Source organism: Astatotilapia calliptera, chromosome 14, assembly GCF_964374335.1.
Source record: "Astatotilapia calliptera chromosome 14, fAstCal68.1, whole genome shotgun sequence".
Classification (NCBI taxonomy): domain Eukaryota; kingdom Metazoa; phylum Chordata; class Actinopteri; order Cichliformes; family Cichlidae; genus Astatotilapia; species Astatotilapia calliptera.
In genome coordinates this window covers 17,986,605-18,007,947 of record NC_137435.1, presented here as the reverse complement: position 1 = coordinate 18,007,947, position 21,343 = coordinate 17,986,605, and the positions used below count along the sequence as shown (strand labels likewise).

Genomic DNA, 21,343 nt, shown 5'->3' with positions numbered 1-21,343 from the left:
GTGCCTGTTTTCTGGGCTCTGTAGTAAACGAGAGTCACAATAGTTTATTTTGCAAAATCATCTTAGTCAGCAGATCCCTGTGAGCAAAGGAGCATCAGCTGATCTATTCAGGCCAGGTTGTGCTTGAAACTAGTGCACTCGCTCTGCATTAACTAGTCTTTTTCACCAGCATGTTGTGTTTCCAGGTCACAGTGAGACATTCATCATTGCCAGCAGCTTTGCCAAAATCTTGCTGTAAAATGTGCAGCTGGAAGCCTAAATAAAAATACAATGCCACTTCCAAAAAAACTGGGATGCTGTGCTAAATGTAAATAAAAACAGATTGCAGTGGTCTGCAAATCTCATACACCCATATTGTATTCACAATAGAACATATAAATCATATCAAATATTTAATCTAAGAAAATTTGATGGCAGCAACATATCTCACATCTCAACACAACACATCTCCAAAAAGCTGGGACAGGGCCCCTCTTCTTTTAACAACAGTCTGTAAACCTGCTGCCGGACATCTGGGAGAGGAATATCTTCCTTCTCTCGTCTGGTTTGGCTGCTCACTAGTCCTTAATAATGTGCAAATGTTTTTAATCAGTGAAAGGTTTGTACTGCAGGCAGAATCGGGACTCTTCTATTAAAAAAACCTTGCCTTTCTTACAGTTGACGTGATGCTTTTCTGCATCATGTCTATATATGGCTCCTTTAAAATACATTTGTGGGTGGCATGGTGAACCGTGTGTACAGATAGTGATTTCTGGAGGTGTTGCTGAGGCCATGCAGAGATTTTCTTTACAGGTGGCACTGTTTTTAATGCACTGAAGATCACGGGGCTCAAATACTGATTTTCATTCTTGTCCCTTGCGCACAGAGATTTCTCCAGAATCTCTGAATCTGTTGATGATACTATGTGCTGCAGATGATAAGATACTTATCATTTATCATTTTGATAAGTTTCAAAATGTCCCCTCCTATTAGTACCACTTACTTTTCCAGCGTTTAGTTGCCACTGAGATTTGTTGCTTCCATCAAATTCAGACCGAGTTGCTGTGAATAAAATATTGGTTTCTGAGATTTACAAATCATGCATTCTGTTTTGATTTACATTTTACATTTACATTTTGTTTTTAAATGTTGTGTGGGGTTGTAAAGCAATTGGCAATAGACACCCATACTTATCAAAAAGAAATAAGTCAACCGACTGTCACTTTTGAGCCCTTTCCGGGTCACTGAGGTCTCTGGAAAATGGCCAATGTTTGAAAATGTTTGTTCTGCTTCAGGTTTCTGCCAGTTAGCTTTATTACTTCATATAATTTTACAAATCTACTTGTTTAAGCATCCATCAATGCACCTAAAAACAATAAAAAATAAAAACAAACAAATTGCTTCAGTCTTCATTCTGTTTTGGTTGTGACAAATGTGAAACTGAGGTTTATAGGCCACCGGTTTACACTGTGGTAGGGCCATTATTCTGAAGCGATTACATTGCACAATCAGTATTCACATTCACTTATTGTAGAAAATGTGATCTGGACCAATGTAAAACTGACTCTAAGGGTTATGAAAAGTTTGCCATTTTTTAATGCTGTTTTCAGTTTTTGACTGGCTCTTAAGCCATTTCTCAACATTTTTGGAAAAACTCCTTTGTGACCATGAAACCGATGTCATAAATTTGTTATAAATATGTCATAAATATCTAGAACAACCTCCATCCCTCCACCTCACCATCAAAGTATGACACGTTGTCTCCGCTGCCACACAAGTGGTGGTCAGACCGGGCTGCAAATTCTGCAGTTTCCCCATAGCCACTGTCAGTCCTCTTCATACTGAAGTCTCTAGTTTCTTTGAGTGACTTTCGATAATGTGTCAGGGATTAACAAAACAAATTGGAAAATATGTGTCCATTTGCTGTGAAACAAGAGCTGTTTGTGGTTTTCAAAATGGTCCTCACACAGCTGAATGGAGAAGCTTAAAAAAAGAGGATTTTAAAACATTTGATTTGCATTTTGCAGGAGGTGTGAAAGATGCTCATTGAACCACTAACTCCACACGCCAACTTGCCCCAAAAGAAGTAGAAATGTTGTTTTTCGTGAAATGAATGTCTTCTCTTAGAAGTGTCCCCATCAGTTCCACCGTGTCTCTTACCAGACCATGTATTGCTATAATGATGTAAAGCAGATGGCTTATGTCTGGGTTCTGTTCCTCTGTGCTGTCTCAGCAGCTGTCTCTGTCCCCCTCTTTCTCTTAATCCCTATCAGTCTCTCACACTATTTATCTTCTTCTAAACTCCCTCTCCCTCTCTGTTTTTGTCACACTTTCTCACATCTCTCCCTTTACAAGATAACATCCTCTTGAATCTGTCTAGCAATCTACAAATGACACAGACCAGCTTGTGTACATGGTGTGCAAAGTGGGGAAACCTAATTCATCTTCCTTTTTTTTCTTTTTCTTTTTTTTATTTAGCTATCTGGCTTAATAATATGTCATCTTATATTTATTTTCTTCTTTTCTCTTTTAACTAAATTAGACGTCTATGTTCATGGATATGCTTGATGAAAGCAATCGAGTCTAGTGATCTATTTGCATCCTCCATACAGCTGTAGTTTACCAACATCAGCACCCACTCTTCCTCACTCCTGCCAAGAGGAAAAGAAGAAACAGAGGGAGTGTGGGACTTACGGAAAGTTGTTAAAATCTATGTTGAATAGGTTGAGAACGAAGAAAGAAGCAAGCTGGGGAGAAACAGAGTGTAAAATAAAGTCATTTTCTGCTATTTGATGAGCTGCGGAAGCTATAGAGGAAGGAAGGGAGCTGGGGTAGAACAAGGGAGAGGAAAAGAGTGAAAGAAGGGGAGGATGAAACTGCTGCTTTTTAGTTGTGTCGGCATTGCCGACTGGAAGGAGTGCAGCACTAAGAGTGTAATCTGTGTTTCGAATACAAAACATCAAAGCCATGAAATTAAACATGCAACTGGATAATTTTTTAAAGATATCTTATAAATTGCATTGAAGACTGCAAAATAAATTACTTGCTCAAAGTAAAATAGAAGTCTTTGCATTTGAGACCTTTGCATTTCATACTTTTGTATGTGACCTGACTGGCATCCAGCTTGATTATGTGGGAAACTGTCTTTACACTTCACCTTAATACGTGCTAATCAAGCAAAATCAGCTACCCACACCTAGTCACTATCTAGATCTTGTGGCCATAGGTAAGGGTATGAAGGTAGATTTTATGCTTAGCTCTCTCCTTACTACAACAGACCGGTGCAGTGTCCACATCACTGCAGATGCCATGACAATCTCTGCTCTGATTTCCCCTCACTCATGAACAGCGGCCCAAGATACTTAAACTCTTCCACTTGAGGCAACAACTCATCCATGAGATGGGGTGAGCATTCCACCCTCTTCCAGCTGAGGACCATGGTCTCAGACATGGAGGCGCTGACTCTCATCCCAGCTACTGCAAACTCAGTTGCATACCACCCTGCTGCAAACTGGAGGTCACTGCCTGATGAGGTCAGAAAAAGCACATCAAACAAGATGTGATCCTGAAGCCACCATAGTGTAGACAGTTCACCAATTGGCAACACCCAGATATCTAATTGGCTACCTCCCAATCCCAACTGGTCACGGCAGATGGCTGCCCCTCCCTGAGAGTGATTCTGACAGGGGTTTCTTCCTGTTAAAAGGAAGTTTTGCCTTGTCACTGTTGCCAGGTAGTTGCTTAAATGAGGTCATTTGATTGTTAGGGTTTCTCTCTATTATTTCAGGGTCTTTACCTCACAATATAAATTGCTTTGAGCAACTGTTGTTGTGATTTAGAGCTATATCAATAAAATGGAATTGAATTAGATAATTAATAATGCATACTGTGCAAGAGAAATTGCATTTTATAAGTGAAATGAAAGCTTTCAGGGAAATACAACTTGTGCCCAAGTTTTCAGAGATATCCCTGAGAAAGGACAGTTATGTGCAAAAGTCTTAAGCCCTCATTCAATTACATTCTGCTAGGAAGACAGGAGGCAGGTGCAAACATACCTGGAATGCAGCATATAAGACAACACAGCCTAAACTCTCCTAGGCAAGCTTTTGTGTAGTTTATTAAAATAGTCTTCAGGAATATTTCTTCAGCTTTCTCAAATGTTTTTCTTTGGATGTTGGCTGATCCTACACTGATTCACACTGCTTGAGGGCTTTAGGGAGGCCAGTCCATGACTTATCGTTTTCCACCATGTGGTTTTCCTTCCAGGGATTTTATTGCATTGGCTTTTTTGTTTGGAATCATTGTCATGCTGAAAAGTTAAGGTGTTGCCAGACGCTTTCCAGATAGTAATGCATTGTGGATCAAAATCTGATGTTGCTTTTCTGCCTTCATATTTAAACATTTTAACAAGATCCCCAACAGCACTGTCTAAAATGCTGCCCCAAACTATGACATAGACTCAGCTGAGTTGTACAGATGGCTGCAGGCACTCACTGTGCTATACTGATGATGAGTTGAACAAAAAATAAATACATTTGGATTCAATGTGACTCACTGAAAATGAATGAAAAAAGCAGACAATGTCCAAAGAAAAAAATGTGAAAATGTGAAAACCTTCAGAAAGCCTGGAGAGTCTTTGCTCAAGACCACTTTAAAAATGACAAGACAAAACAAAGAAATGAGAGTTGGCTCAAGACTGTCGCACAATAGTGTTTAATTTGCAACGCTAATAGCACGTCCAATTTTAATTTACTATATTAAAACATGCAGAATTTGTAACAGTGGTGAATATAAACACTACATCTATTTTATTCATGGTCGTCTGCTCTTCGAGGACTTCCCAAATCACCTTCATGCATCCAGTTAAAATCCTGCAAAACCATAACGGTGAGATCCCGTGTAACACCTAAGCAGATACATATGTTTATGTATATCATCAAATTTGTTTCCTCTTTAAAGATCTCTGTTCTGCTATGAGGTTTGAACTGGGGAAGTCAGTGTGCGTGGGTGTGGACGTTAGCCTGTGTACGAGCAGACGGAGACGAATTGCTTCTGTGCATTCATGTATTAACTGTCATGCATTTCAGTGTGATTTTTTTTTAATGATTGCCTAAGTATGTTTCTATATCCTTACATATGTATGTGTGTATTGGTTTGCAGACAGTCTCATGTACGGATCCAGACAAGCTTTAGAACAGGAAGTTAATGGCTTGCATGCTTTTTTCCTATCTGCAAGTTTTTGTGTGAGCAGCTGTTGTATAACTGATAAAACCGGACAGAAGTAGATAAGATGGCGAGAGTTTGACTTTGATTATATGTGAGTGCATTATATTGTTTAATTGTTACAAAAAACAGAAAGAAGTTCCCCAGTTGCGTCTGTTTGTACAGTTACCAGCGTGGAGGTTAACCCAGTGGTTTTCATTGAGCTATTCCTTTACTTTATCTTTGCTGAGGTGTCTTCGACAATATCGAAAGTTTCATTGTGACGTTTAAAAACAGCTCAGCCCGGCTGATGGATATCTTAGTTGCTGGGGATTTTCTGACTCTGTGCATGTGCGTGCATGTGGTTGTGTGTGTGTGTCGGACATCAAACATCTACTTCCTCTACATCCACGTGTGCTGACACAAACTCATAAACCTACTGGGTGATACTTCCACTTCTAACAGAGCACATGCCCGCAATGTGTGTTTGTACAGTTCACATTTAGTCTAGTTTTTTGGGTTTTTTTGTTCGGTAGCGTAAACTTTGGACGTAATTCTGCTGGCAATGAGCTTCAGGAGCAAAATCACCTTCAGGAAGAAAATAAAGAGTAAAAGAGTGCGATCGGATTTCAACCGGCTGAGCATTGTATGTATTTGTTTCGCTCTGTCTCTGTGTTCTTGCCTTAGTGCCTTAGTGCCTCACATTGTTTATAAGGACTCTTACAAAATGTCAATAATTTCTGTTCAGTAACTTACAGTAGCATCAGTTGTGGTCTTAAGTGCAGTATTTAAATATTTTAATGTTGATTATAGATCACTGTCCTGTGTGTTTTCTTATTAGGTGCCTGTAATTCTGCAATATTTATGGTGTTTTTGATCATTTGTTTGCTTGAGCCAGGCTCTGACAGGAAAAGGCAGTGAGAAGAGAACATGTCGAATTTAAAGACGCGTGAATTCGATGAACTAACTGTACATTACAGTATCTGATAGATGTGATCGGTTATTGGGGGGAGGGGGGGGGGAGGGGGAGTCTTTTCCCTGAAACATTAGCTCTGATGTCACATGCGTCAAAATGGAGTAATAGATATGAAAATGTCAAGCTTAATCTACCGCCTACCTGTTGTGTTTCTTTTTCATTTATTTACTTGAATTGCATATTGATTAACTGCTGTTGAGGGATTTTTCTTTAAAAACAGTTATTAAGGTCAGTTTACTGAGTTGTTTTCAGGTATTAGAACTTAAGCTGGTTATTTTTTCCTATTTTTAGTTTGTCCGTTTTATGTTTTTTGAATTTGTTCACCCATAAATGTTACAAAACTTTGAGTTGTTTCCAATGAATTTTTTAATTCAATGACCCAAATGGCTCAAAATTCTTCTTCAACTAACACTTTCAGTGGCAAACATATTCCGTTTGTGGCTTACCAAGAGCAGGGAAGAAAAGGAAATTTTCATGTTTGAGAAGCTAACAGCTGTACCTTTGCATTTTTGCATTATAATTATTATTAAGAATGTTCTTTGACTATAGAGAAACAAGAAGAAACTGAAACTGAAAATCTAGATAATCAAAAGAACATTAGTTCAGGAAGGATACAAAGCAGCGTGATCTTTACTACTCTGCAAGAATGAATATTAAAACTATAAACTGTGGTGTAGTTAAAGAAGTAACAAGACAAATGAATGTCACAAGTCAAGGGATCACCTTTTGTAGAGTTACACTTTTGCCTTCTACATGTGCTTCATGTTGATAGTCTGCCAAGAAGCCTGTTCTAGCTGTGAAGGCGCTGTAACTGTGCTGGTTGAAAGCCTCAGTCTGCATTATGCATGTGAATCAAACCAGAGATCATTACTTCCTCTGACTTTCTGACCACAGCCTCTCCTGCTCTCACTTTGCTGCTGTTGCTGCGCCGTTACTATTCTCTAAATGACAGAAGCAATTTACTCCATCATAAAACATGTGTAAATGTTATTAATGTGACTCAGTGAGCAGTTACATCATGCTTCAACATAGTTCTAAATATCTTTAAAGAAAGAGAAAGTTAGACAGTGGTCGACTGTTGGGCAGATGGTCTCGTATGGGGCGCTGTGATAATCTGTTAAGTTCTCGTTTATAAAAAAAATTCCAGCCGCTTATTTGCTGGCGTAGTTTATCTCTCTGAATAGTCTGGGGGTTTTTTGTTGTTGTGGTTGGTTTTGCTCTTTTTTTTTTATCCAAGTGTACTTGAAAATTAGCCTTCACATTTATTATGAATTGTTCTGTGGGGTGTGTCAACGTCTCACTTCACCAACACACTACTTCCTCTAAAACGCTTTTAGATCCTAATGATGTCATGGCACAACACAGGAAATGTCATGTACATAGCTATTTTTCTCTTTGTAGGCTGCTCGAAGTGTGTGTTTGTTATAACGATTTCCCTCTGACTGTTTGCGTCTGTATGTTCTGTATTTTGTAGGTTTCTATGTCTCTGTTGTTGACTCTGGCGATAGTAAAGTTTATACCGTGTAACATGTAGCTCATGAATGACACAACCTTGCTTCAATTTTGCCTCTTGTGACCCCATCAGCTAAAGTATGAAGTAGAACATTAAAACTATCTTTAATTTACGTTGATTCTTTGGTTCAGAAAAAATATACAGTGCAATGCAGAAGTCTTGAGCCCTTATTTCTTATTTTGATTCCAAGTAGTCAGACTTTCTTGTACTTTTTAAGGTGGTCTTGAGCAAAACCAGTGTTGCACCTACACATAACAGACAACTTAGCAAATTTTAAATAGTCTTTAGGCACTTTATGACTAGCAGCCTGTCACGAAAACACCTAATTTGTTTTCTTTAGTTGAATCTCTTAAAAATGCCACAAATGACAGATGTTGACAGGTATAAAATAGTATTTTTGCATCAACAAGGTGATTCCCAAAATTATAAGCCGAAGCCCTTACATATCTCGTCATGTTGTGCAGTGTGTCCTTAAAAAAATTAGGGGAAACTGGACAAGTGGAAAACAAAAGAAGTGCAGGCCTAAAAAACTATTTGCACTAGATGAACAGTATCTGAAAGTCACATCCTTTAGATCACAGGTGTCGAACTACAGGCCTTGAGGGCCGGTAACCTGCAGGTTTTAAATATGTCCTTGATCCACCACAGCTGATTTAAATGGCTAAATGACCTCCTCAACATGTCTTGAAGTTCTCCAGAGGCCTGGTAATGAACTAATCATTTGATTCAGGTGTGTTGACCTAGGGTGTTATCTAAAACCTGCAGGACACCGACCCTCGAGGCCTGGAGTTCAACACCTCTGTTTAGATAGAGGAAAAAAAAATCCAGAAAAGACGTGACAATGGACTTGAGAGATGTAACTGAGCCTTCAGTTGATCTATTTACTGTCACCAAGCCTCATCAGAAATGGTCTTAGTGGAAGGGTGGCTTTCAAGAAGCTATAGTTAAGGAAGGGAAACATGGAGAAAAGGGCGGAGGTATGCCGAATTACACAAGAACTGGGCTCAAAATCAGTGGTAAAAGGTCAGATTGAGTGATGAATCCACCATTGAATTTTTTGGTTCAACTTGTCGGCAGTTTGTAAGGAGGAGGTCAGAGAGGAGATGAGAGGTACAACAGTGAGTGTTTTGTCGGTCGTGGTTTGGGATTATGCAGGCAAAAAAGCACCATCAGCTATTGAGCAACCATGCAATACCATCTAGAAAGCATCTGATTGGTAACACCTTTGTTCGTCAGAGTGACAATAATCTTAAATAGCAAAAGAATAGTATACACAGTCTGCATGCCAAATATCCTTGGGCAAGATACTAACCCAAAGTTGCTCTCCGATGCATTCATCAGAATGTGAATGTGTATAAAGCTTTAATAGGAAAAAAAGCGCTTGCATGAATAGATGTGAATGGTTGAATGAGGCATGTTGTCGAAAGTGCTTTGAGTGCTCGGGTAGAGTAGAAAAGTGCTATGTAAGAACCAGTCCATTTACCAGTTATGATTGTGGAGGATGAAAAATTCAAAATGTCCTGGCCATGAAACCTATTTTAATCTTTTTAACCAAAAGAGCCTAATCTTTGAAAAGAGACAGACCTTCTATTCCTATTGTCTGTAAGTCAAGAGTTCATTAACTCTGAGCTCAGGTTCACGGGCTCAGGCCCTTTCTTGCGTTCTAACTACCTTCTTTGAATCCTTCCTGTCTTCTTTTTCTCGCTTTCTCATTCTTTGTGTTTGGTGTGACTAACACCTTTAAATGTTGAACTAAGTGTGATGCCTGAGTACATATGACAGGTCTCACAGGTTTGCATTGCATTTTTAGTGGACTCTGAAGAGCATGTGGACAACCTGCTGTAGTTACTCCCAACAAGAGGAGGACAAATTTTGATCCCAGGGATGAATATCTAGTATGTGAAGCTCCTGTATAAATATTAAGGTGACACCAAGCAGTACAAGGCTTCGAATGTACTGTGAAATATTATTTCCATCTGAATCTTTGACTTGATGGTACTGACTGATGAAGTTACTGTTAATTATGACAGATGCAGCTGGAATGCCCTCCTGACAGCCATCTTTTTCCCCAAAGAGAAGAGATTTGGAACATAATATTAAAGATGAAGCCAATATATAATAACCATGGTTATATTTTTACTTCATATTCAGTTCTACTACTTGTCAAAACTCTACCAGGTTGCTGTAGTACTTCTGAGTTAAAGTACTGATACAGTTTACTTTGAACCTTTGCTGATAATGTATTTATAGTTATACTTCAGTAGGGTTTTGAATGCCACTTTCTTACTTGTAATGGAGTTTTATCTTGGTTTGCTATTAATTTGACTTAATTCATCTGTCACTGCTGACAGAGGTAAAAGACTGTTTGAGATAGGCTCCCCTCCTTATCTACTTCGGTTTACTTTTGGCATTTACACAGTAATTCTGCATTTCACGTTCAAACAAAACATGTAGTTTGGCCATTCTTATATCAAGTACATCTAAACTTTTCCCAGCCTGTCTCTGGACTCTGAATATGTATAAAAGTCTGGTAACTGTAGTTAGAGGGAATTACTGTAAGCTAATTTCTTGTTGTTGCTCCAAGTAGGTTGCAAATATCATATATTAATAATATTATAATATAGTGAATGTTGTGATGCCTGCACACTGAGTCTTTTAAGCTCGCTCTTTAAGTGAGCTCCTTTCTGCCAATAGATGTCAGAGTTTTCTACCATAAGCTGAGCTCATAGCTCTTTCCAGTTATACAAAAATGATTGTCGAAAAGCTCGTGACTTGTCTATATTTTCAGTGCATCCAGCAAAACCTTAAGACTTTTCAGCCATTAATATCAATGCACGTTTACACATTTATTTATACTTTCACAAATCTGATTACACACACACACCTGAATATGCACACACAGATCTCAGTACACACTCACAGATCAGAAGACATACACACATATCTGAACACGTATACATGGATTTCAATATGCACTGCACACACACTGAAATACGCACGTGTGAAATAAGATACACACAAATGCTACAATAACACAATAACACCCTCATAGCCACCTTGGTGTGCTTTGTGGTATTTTATCTAACTGATATCTGACATTTAACCACAAGGAAATATTACTCATTTCTCTTTTTCCATTTGCAGCAGGAGAAGCCTAAAGTAATCGATCCTCTTGACTACGAGACCGTCATCTCTGAACTGGGGGATGAGTGTAAAGAAGACCCTCTCAGAGACCTGCTCCTATTTCCTGACAATGATTTCACAGTAAGTATGATTCACCGTTAAATGTGATTGAAGCAGACATGTCCATGAACCATGGTTTTCTCTGTCTAGTGTCGTGTTTTTGAGGCCAAGAGGCATTTCTACTAAATAACTAAGTAAATAATAATAATTCAAGGTTATCAATACTGAGTTACTGGTATGTCCAAAAAAGGGAGAAAAAAATGACAATGTTACCTCCTTTCTATGTAGTTTCCATGCAGCCTGATTGCATCATAATATGATCTCGCTAGCTTGCGCTGCGCTCAGTGGATCTGCGCTCGACAGTGCAGCCTAGGTGGAGTAGTGGAACGCGGATCCACTGAGCTCTCAACACAGACAGCATCGTCAGAAGGAAAGTTGATAAAATAAATGAAAAATTTTGTATTGTTCAATACATATGCATACCGAACCGAAAGCACTGTATCGAACGGGTATCGTTGCACCCCTACTATCTATCTATACATTTATCTACAGCACCTTAGAAAACCACTTTTCATTTTACATATACATATATATATTCATATATATGTATATATACAATTATCAACCCCAGAAGCTAGCAGGCATTTGCACCATTTTATATTTGTGCACAGTAACGATACTAAAGTGTCAAAGCTTTTAATTTGATAACAATTTACTGATGTTTAAAATGCAATATGTTCCACTTTCCATCTCAGCACAACACATTTACTCTCACTATTAGGGCATGTAGCTGTCTTTTCATTATAAAAAGTTATTTATTCTCTCTGGCTTCCTTTAGCTGTTTGTTCATTAGTACCTTCATTTATGTGCTAATGTGTTGCTTCAGATAGAGCCACTGCACATTAAAATGCTCTAATTAGCCGCTTGTGGTAAAGGGATTCATTTCCTTGTGGACGCTAGAGTTGTAGTTCTTAATGCATGACTCTGGTGCTTCTAAAATCTTTGTGGCTTAAAGAAAAAAGGAGTCTTCTTCGATTTTCTTTATCTATACAGCCGATAGTACATTTCGGTACTTGTGAGGGAAACTGGCTGGGTGGACAGTGAGTATTTGTCAGTGTCGAAAGAAAGGCAGTCCACTCAGCATATGGCTAGATGATTGGACAAAGGCAAAGTGCGTCTCCTTTCATGCAAAAACATTCAATGCTGACGTTTTTCATGGATCATAAAATGTACATTTTTATTAATGAAGCTGTTTGATTCTCATGTGAGATTATTAATTGTAAGCCCAAGCAGGGCTGATAAAGGGAATGCATATTAGATGATTTGACTTGAATTATTCATATTCATGGCAATAAAGCTGACCAGAAACAATTTCATTACTACATTAACAGACCAGCTTTTTGCTTAGTCTTATCTAAGCTATAAATTGCTATAAGGAGTCCTGATAGGTCTGAGAGTCTGCCACCATGGGGCTATACTTGTGCTCCACAGTGGTGCTTCAAGCTAAATGGTAGCATCAGCAGGCTGATGTGCTCATAGTGGGAAATGCTTGTGTTGTGTTTACCTACAGCATCGTATATGCTGAATGGCAGCATGTTGGAGGCAAAAAGAGTAAGTGTATTGTGATGCTATTGAACCAGCATTAGTGTTTACCCACTACAGGAATACACACCATTCACACCATACAAGTACTTGTGATAGAGTGCTTTCTAACATGGCAGAGCAAATCTGAAAAGTGTTAAATCTGAGAATCATATGAGATGGATGGTTCTTCTTTTTGCTCTGCCTGAGATGAGACAACAGTACTTTAAACCCTCGTTGCTGTTTTATTAAACTGTGTTTACCTTACAACAGGAGTCACTTTAAGGTCACAACAGGTCACAACAGGAGTCACCTTAAGGTGGCACTATAAAAATGAAATTGGCTTGATTTGAATTCAGTTGAATTCAACATAAGTCCGATTCATTTTAGCAGCATTCCTCTTTTGTCTTGCCTCTCTTCCCTCACCCTGAGCCGGTTGCGGCATTTGGCTGCTCTACTCCGAGTCCAGTTCTGCCAGAAGTTTCTTCCTGTTAAAAAAGAGTTTTTCCTTCCTTCTCTCACTAAGTGCTTGCTCATTGGGGCCTTTCACTGTATTATTGTAGGGTCTTTAACTTACAATATAAAGCGCCTTGAGATGACTGTTGTCCTGATTTGGCGCTATATCAATAAAATTAAATTTAAGTGATTTTTTTAATCACACACAACCTGAACAGCATAATTGAATAATCAGTGGAAAGATGAATGAATAATTTTATAATAACAGTAACCTCTGTTTACCCATGGAAGTTAGGTTCAGCAGCAGTGATCAGTAAGCCGCCCCATTGCTTACACATTTCTATAGAAGCTGACTGCTTTTCTTAGTCATGTTCTCTACATGAGGGATTTACTGTATAGAATAGTTTAAAATCATGCAGTAATTTTAAATACATTTTGAAGTAAGGTATCCCATCCACCACCTGTCATTATCTACCCTTTATTCTTTCAGGTATCCACAGTGCCTCAGGAGAGACGCACTGTCAAATCAACTGTTCCCGAGGGGGCAGAACTCCACGCTGAATGTCTGCTGGTCAGACAGGTAAGTTGTACGTCTAAGTGTACCAGACGCAGTTATAGACCCTGTGGTTTTAAGTGATGTCTTTCAGGTTCATGGTGGTTAGGTCTTTCATTTCAGACTGACCTTAAAGTAGGCCATCCTGATATCAGCAGAGCGGTTTCACCACGACTTTAAAATAAAGCAGATGTGTGTGTAGATATCAGTGCTTGTTTCAGATCCTCTAGCCATGATCTCAAGCGCTCAGTAGAGAAGTAGTGTCTCTGAAGACGGAAACTCCCCAGACAGTACACTTACACCTCACTGAAGACTAGCATGTGCAATTGACTCTTTGTGTGTGTGTGCATGTATACAGCTAAAAATTGTATCGCTTAAGTTGTCTGTTATATTTATAATTTGTTAATTTGTGACATGTTCAAGGTCTTTTTTAAAAAGGGGAGTAAGGAGAAAAGTTACACGGTGTTCGACTTGCAGGCAGGATGTGAAAGTACCTCAGGCTCTGTCTGTGACTTTCACTGCACCGTACACTCCCTGGGAGAGTACCAGTTCAGCCAAACTGATTGAACTAGACATGTAAAGATATCTTTATATTCAAGATCCCCGGGGAAAGAGTCTTGATTTAGTTCCATTTATTATTTAAATCTAATGACATGTAGCGCTGTACGGCTTTCTTCATTGTCTGTAAATATTTCAGCTGCTCCAGGTCTGTGTTTCCCTGAAAGGCCATCATTTAGGAAATGTAATATTTAAACCTAATCTTCATCCTTTCCTCTAGGCCTGCAAGTATTACAACTCTGATCTAAATGTGGTCCATTTCAAGTATGACGACTACGCCGGAGACTACCGGCTGCTGCCAAGGTAAAACACTGTGGACAAACAGTGTTTGTGCGTTTTATTCTCATGTTTTAGCTCTGTTCAGAAAATGTTTAACATTTGAAAACGGAACATTTTGTTATATTAAATGGATGTTATTGTAAAACTATTGAAGTGTGAAGGCATCACATTGCCATACTAGTAGCATAAAAAAGTGCTAAATGTCTTTGATGGATGTACGTCTTCTACTTTGTTGTTAAAATTCTCTTATTAAATCTCCATACAGCAAAATTTTACTTTTGAACAGTTAGATTTTTCTGTGCATTGCTTTACAATAATACCAAGTAGAAATGTGTCTTCAGGTTTGCTTGACTTGACTAATGATGTGCTGAGTTTTTTCCTCATGAACACGCAGACCCATAAGTAGCTGCTAACACTGGCGATAACCACAATTTATTACCCGTAGTTGGCCATTAGGTCATTAGGAAGCACAAGAAGGTGGCCAGTGTTAAGTGAAGTGAAAGTTCGTGTTGAAGAGTGAGGGCGTTCAGCTTTAAGAAATACAAACTTTCAGACTTCCCTTTGTCGCTATTTTGAACGTCAATCATCCGGCCACATCCATTCAAGCAGTTAGTAATTTATTTAAATCAGGCTGTCAGTCTGTCAAACTGAGTTTTGTCAGTTCCAGTGAGACTTACCCAGAGCGTCCCTGCTGTTACTGCTCTCAGCCACAGGAATGTCCCTATGCTATCCCATGGGTTGCCACTGTATATTCTTTCACTCAGTTCACATGACCTCTGAACTGACATCCAGGATGAGCTGCCAAACAAGACGTGTCTTAAACACAAGTACAGTGTTGCAAAAAGAACATTCCACAAAGTTCATTTGTCCTGTCATTTTACAAGTGGCAAACATAACTATTATGTTGTTTGTTTACTGAGCGAACAACTTAACCAAACATTAACGGTACACACACAGATTGAAGATTGAAGTTGAAGTGAACTACAGGCTGAGAGCCAGAGTACAGTTATACAGCTACTGTATGTGTGCGGTTGTCACCGCTGGACCGATCTTCATTTGTGCTGGCCAGTATTAGCATTCCTGTTCCGGTGGGCAGCCCACAATTACCAGCATTTTTCTAAACATAGTCCATCACGAGAAATTGTCGGACAGCTTTTACGACTCTGTGACTTTTAGTAGAGGGCGGTTCCAAGAGCACGGATTGCAGCCTCGCTGTCTGCAGCTCACGGCGCACGCACAAAGGCATTTCGCCCTGTGGCTCGCACACAAAGATGGGCCATCCTTTAAAATCAGTGGAGCGGGACTGAGTAAGGGGACGGCCCATTGTTACCTCCTGACAGAAAACGATGGAACTGAGTCAGCCACCCATAGTCATTTGCACAACTCAAGTGCAGCGCATTAAATTAATTCCAGAAGTCATTTCCCCTTTTCGTTGGTATATTTCATTGCCAGAGAGCCATATTTTTTGTCCATCTTCCTGACCTTTCCCTGTTTCCTTTTAGGAAACTGTACAAAGCAGAGAAGCTGCCATCCCACTCTTTTGAGATTGACTATGAAGATGTGGACAAGGATGAGGTCAGCAATGATGATCTTCTTCTCTGAAATGCTTTTGAGAGTGAATCCATTACATACTGGTTACATCCCAAGGCTCATGTTTAAATTAGTTTATTGAAGCCTAAAAGCCGTTAAAATGGACTTTGCAAGATTAGTTATATTTACAGGTCAGTGGGAAGCTGTTATGAGCATAACTGGATGGATTCAAGGAGTCTAGAAATTCTCCTTTCCTGTATCGATCATCTGCTCCATTCTATCAGAGGAACGAATGGACAGTTAATGCATCTTTGACTGATCACAGTCATTGTTGTGTTTTTGCAGGATACCACCTCTTTGTCGTCATCCAAAGGAGGAGGGGGCGGTGGAGGTGGTGGTGGGGGAGGTGGAGGGATTGGTGTGTTTCGTTCGGGCTGGCTGTATAAAGGGAACTTTAACAGCACAGTCAACAATAGCATCACTGTTCGGGTGAGGAAGTGTCGGATGTTATCTATTTTCATGCCCACGTGCATTTTATTTCTGTCTGGTTTTTTTTCACTTTTTTTTCCACCCAAAATGGTTTTACTTTATTTTCTGAACTGTTACAGTCTGTTAGAAATTAAACTGGGACTTTAATTGGTGACATACTTTTCAACACGATGAGAAAATATCCACATTATCCCATTGTTAAAGTTCTTATTCATTTACTTCAGCTAAGGAAATGAATTTTAATCATATTTCTGTCTTGACAGTCATTCAAGAGGAGGTATTTCCAGCTCACCCAGTTAACAGATAACTCCTACATCATGAATTTCTACAAAGATGAAAAGATCTCAAAGGAACCAAAAGGGTGCATCTTCCTCGACTCATGCACGGGTGTGGTACAGGTAGGCTTTAGTGCATTCTACATGTACATGCACTTTACCACAAAAGAAAAAAGGCAGCAAGAACATAGATAAAAAGCATCTGCACTCTAAAATGTTCTCTATTAGATTATAGACTGATTTAGGGGTATTTCCAGACATAAAGCTGCACCATGGCACAACCTGCCATGATCACAGGTTGCTCACTATTACTGCCTTTGCTACAACAGTAAAAATAACAGAAACAAATATGGGTGAAGGTATAAATGTAGAGAAACTGTATTAAAATATTTATTGATCTATTGATCTATTTTCTACTGTGTACCTGCTGTGGTCTGGATCAAAGGGGCAGCAGTCTGAGCCCACACCTCTTTCTACTGAGCTTTTCTGGTGGCAATCAGAGATGTTCCTGCCAGCTGAGAGATCTAATCTATCCAGCGTTTCTTAGGTCTGCTCCAGGGTCTCCTCCCATTTAGACATGCCTGAAACACCTCATGTAGGAAACACCCAGGAGGCACTCTGGCCATATTCTCAAGCCGCCTCCTTCCACTTGGTGGGAGGAAAAGTAACAGTTTCACTTTGAGCTCCTCCCGAATGAGCATGCTCCTAATGCTGAGCCCAGCCAGCCTTCGAAGAAAGCTTATTCCTGTTGCTTGCCTCCACAGTCTCAGTTTTTTGTCACTACTTGAAGCTTCTGGATATACTTGAGGGTAGGAAAATATATGGATTGATAAATCGATGGCGTCAGTTTTCGCTCAGCTCCCTCTTCACCATGACAGACCTGTACAACATCCACATTACTACAGATGGTACACTAATCCGTCTGTCAGTCTGCTCCTCTCTCTCATCACTGCTCGTTCAACGAGATCCCGAGATACTTGATCTCCTCCATCGAGGACAGAAGCTTAGAGCCAGACTTCCTCACACTTCAGGAGGTGTTAATTCTAAGGGATGAAACACCTAAATAATCTATTTTAATGATTTCTGTTATGAAAACTATGAATATGTTTTTAGACTTAAAAGTCATAATGTGGACATGCTAGCAAATAATGCTACTACATTTTTTAAGAACTTGTGCATTTCATAATGATGAAATAATTATTTTAATATATAATTAATTATATATTTCAAACTTTGTTGTATATAAATTGCGAGCACCAGAGCAAGGTTACCTGTGCAGACATGCAATAACAAAACGCATGCTGCAGTCCAAAGATGATCTACAGACAGGACCTGCAACGCTTGTATTGTGGGTTCAACTCAGTTTATGATTACAAACGATTTCATATTTTCATGTATGTATCCAGTGGCTGTTAGTGCAGTTGCCAAAGCAATCCAGGTTTAAAAAATGACATGAAATGATGGCGGGCCCTAAGCAATCACGCCCTTAGCTTTCACAGCTTCAGGCCTCAAAACAATCGAAAAAGGTGAATTAAAAACAATACAGTTTTTATAGCCTGTAAACATGTTTATAGCTGCTGTAAAACCGGGTATTTTAACATTTTTAACTAATCTCTCTGTGGACTGACTTGCTTTTGGAACCAGCATCAAGTTAGTCCAAGAAATGGAGTTTTAGGGCTTCTACATTTGACCATCAATTTTCAGTCTGCAGGTTACTGCTTATATTATAGTTGTGTGATCTAAGCTTTAATTTAAAAAGCCCTGTGCTCGAACTCCTATTAATAAAAAAAAAACCTATTAGGATAAAGCAGAATGAAAAGCCCCACTGACATTACCCTCTGCTCACTACTGAAAAATGTGCCTCTAGGAATGGTCACACACAGTAAAATGGCCTACATTCAAAAACTACATGTGTAGATGCAAAAACGTATAGCATTTTCCGAGAACTAAACCTGACCAGATTTTCCTTGCCTTTCATTCTTTCCCTAAAGAATAACCGCCTAAGGAAACATGCCTTTGAGCTGAAGATGAACGAGGTTACGTACTTTGTGCTGGCCGCAGAGAGCGAGCAGGACATGGAGGAGTGGATTAGCACGTTGACCCGTATCCTACAGATCAGTCCTCCTGAAGCACCAGCTCAAGACCGCAAGAGCTTGGAACTCAACGAACACCGGCAGGGTGAGAAAGAGTTCATGTAAAAGAACTAAGCTTTTTTTTTTTTTTTGCATAATTCCAGCATCTGGATAAATTATGGGCACAATTTTATAGTCGATGTCAGCAGAAAGTGTAACCTTTTTCTCTCTGTCTGACTAAATAATGTCCGTCATCTTGCCATGACCTTAATGGGAAATTTCTACTGAGTCCATCACTTTCAGGAAATTAATCTGATACCCAAAAGTGACTCCACCTTGGTTCAGTGCATCAGATGTGGTGATTAACAATCCTTCTGTGCCAGTTGTGTGAGAGGCAGAGCATGGATCCACAGCCTGTAACGTAACACAAAACACTGATAGGGTATTAAAAATTGGTCCAGTGAAAAGTGAAGGTATGATGTAATGCCCAGAGCCGTCATGGCTCTGTGGTCTGTTAGCCTGCCTCTAAATCAGGCTGTGGGTGTGTGTTAACCTAACATTAATGAGCCCTTTTGTTCAGCCTGGCTTTTAGGAGAAATTGCTTCAGGCAGTTTGAAGGGTATATTTCTCCAGAAGCCTGCCTGCCTTATTATCCATGAATACCACAAATTGAGTCATATTTTATTCTGAGATGTATATGCCTGCTGACTCTGGTTGGTGTGTATTTAGACCAGTGAGTTGCTATTTAAGAAAATGTTATATGATCTGTAACATAAAATTCCCTGCTTAGATAAACTTTCCTAACCACTAAATGATGTCAGCCATCAGCCATAAATAAAAGTCGCTCTCAGGTGTCCTGATTGTGTTTGTTTTCTCTGCAGATGTGTTTGACCTGTCGTTAAGTGACTCCTGTTTGCAGGAAAATGAAGAAACCACAGAGAACGGCATCAATCCAGAGCTAGCAAAGGTTAGCTACACCAAAGGCTCACATGTTTTAGTCAGTGTTATAACTCAGCTACGACTACCAACACATAGTATTATCATATTTAACAGTACATGCGTGCACAGTATACATCCAAGTGTCTCAGTACCGGTGGTGGCGTGTTTTCATGAACAGCTCCATATTCTATGTGCATGGATCATCACCTGGTGATTATAATACACTGAAAAACATACTGAGACTTTAGGAGAAGAGCAGAAAACAAACTTGTCAGTGCAAGCATGCTGGTTTTATGAGGAAGAAAATTTGTTGTGATTTTTATCAGGCTGAAAAGAAACAATGTAATTGTATCTGTTTTCAAGAAAACTGCAGTCTATAAATTCAGGCGACCAGAATATGCTAGAAACACTCAAATCAAAGCAAAAGTGGAAAAAAGCACTCTATTTACAGATATCATAAATTACATTAGTGTAGCTATTATTTGCAATGAACTGCTCTCTGACTGCCTCTTTCTGACTTCCTGCCATCTTTCCTGTCGCAGTATATCTCGGAGACAGATGAAGGAATTCGTTCCGCCAGAAGAGAAGAGAGGTTGAATCTTTTCTCGCTCGATCCAGACACTCCTGTAAGTACAAATGAGTACATTATAACCACTGTAGACTACTTTTTACTTTATGCATTGCTGCACTTTGTAGTTGAATAAAATGAAGCTGGCCTCCGAGTAAATTGTGTTTCACTAACCACAGGCTCTGAGAAGCCCACGAAGTGAACATTCATCCACTGAAAGCACACCAGTGCGTCCTTTTGAGGAGAAGCTTGGCAGGAGATTTATGGCAACTTGCCGATCTTTCAACCTCATGCTACAAGGCTGCGTCAACGAGAGTGAAACGGGACCGGTCACTAATGTGAGCATAAGACACTCATTTTGCTTTATTGTGTTACTGTTTAATAAGCAGTTTTCTTTTAAACAGGATAAAACATATCGACATACGTTAGTGTTTTTTTCCAAAGGCATTTAAAAGACATATTATGCTGAGTGAAGCTTTGTCAAATTTGCTTTTTGAATAAATGTGCAGGCAATAACTGTGCTGAATCTGCACCACTAGATTGAACCCTTCTTCGTTTCGCTGGCTCTACTGGATATACGAGAAGGGAGGAAGGTATCTGCAGACTTCCACGTAGACCTCAACCACGAGGCAGTGCGTCAGATGCTCGGAGGCCTAAGTAACGGGACGGGGGCTCCGGGTACGGAGGTTGGAGGTCAGGAAAATGGCTTGTGTTCTCCTGCTGAGAGGAAGCCTGGTGACTGTTACCTCAGCCTGGACCTGGAGCACTGGCTTTGCTTTCCCAAACAGGTACGAGGACATTACTCCAAGTTAGGTTTTATAGATATAACACGAAAAGGGGAAAATAATGCTTTTTTTCTCCATTACTTATTCTGTATTTAATATGTACATAGGCTGTAATATGCTTCTTCATTGGTGTCCCTGCAGGCCATTTTCTCAGTGACCAACCCCCACACAGACATAGTGATGGTCGCAAGAGTGGAGAAAGTGCTCATGGGAAATATTGCTTGTGGAACTGAAGCTTATACAAAGAATACAGACTCCAGCAAGGTCAGAAACAAACTTTTGCCTTTCTGTTCATTCTAACTGTTTGAATCAGTATTTATATGACTTCATACCGCATTTATATCAACCTCTGATCAATAACAGAGAGCTAAAGCTTTTATAGTGTCTTATATCTAAATGCAGACT

The 21,343-nt window shown here is 39.5% G+C and overlaps 1 protein-coding gene across 9 annotated transcripts in view; it reads left to right on the top strand.

Annotated features, from left to right (window-relative positions):
- Positions 1 to 21,343, top strand: part of dock10 (dedicator of cytokinesis 10) — a 63,847-nt gene that overhangs the window by 21,097 nt on the left and 21,407 nt on the right. For 8 of the 9 annotated variants that reach the window (XM_080288493.1, XM_026191312.2, XM_026191306.2 and 5 more), the window contains exons 2-13: positions 10,815 to 10,934; positions 13,381 to 13,470; positions 14,222 to 14,304; positions 15,783 to 15,855; positions 16,156 to 16,299; positions 16,563 to 16,697; positions 18,566 to 18,752; positions 19,528 to 19,613; positions 20,128 to 20,211; positions 20,333 to 20,491; positions 20,693 to 20,941; positions 21,080 to 21,202. In XM_080288493.1, coding sequence (XP_080144619.1) covers positions 10,815 to 10,934; positions 13,381 to 13,470; positions 14,222 to 14,304; positions 15,783 to 15,855; positions 16,156 to 16,299; positions 16,563 to 16,697; positions 18,566 to 18,752; positions 19,528 to 19,613; positions 20,128 to 20,211; positions 20,333 to 20,491; positions 20,693 to 20,941; positions 21,080 to 21,202 — 1,533 coding nt within the window. Of the gene's footprint in view, positions 1 to 5,659; positions 5,828 to 10,814; positions 10,935 to 13,380; positions 13,471 to 14,221; positions 14,305 to 15,782; positions 15,856 to 16,155; positions 16,300 to 16,562; positions 16,698 to 18,565; positions 18,753 to 19,527; positions 19,614 to 20,127; positions 20,212 to 20,332; positions 20,492 to 20,692; positions 20,942 to 21,079; positions 21,203 to 21,343 lie in introns of those variants that run through there. The other variant, XM_080288494.1, reaches the window with a different exon arrangement.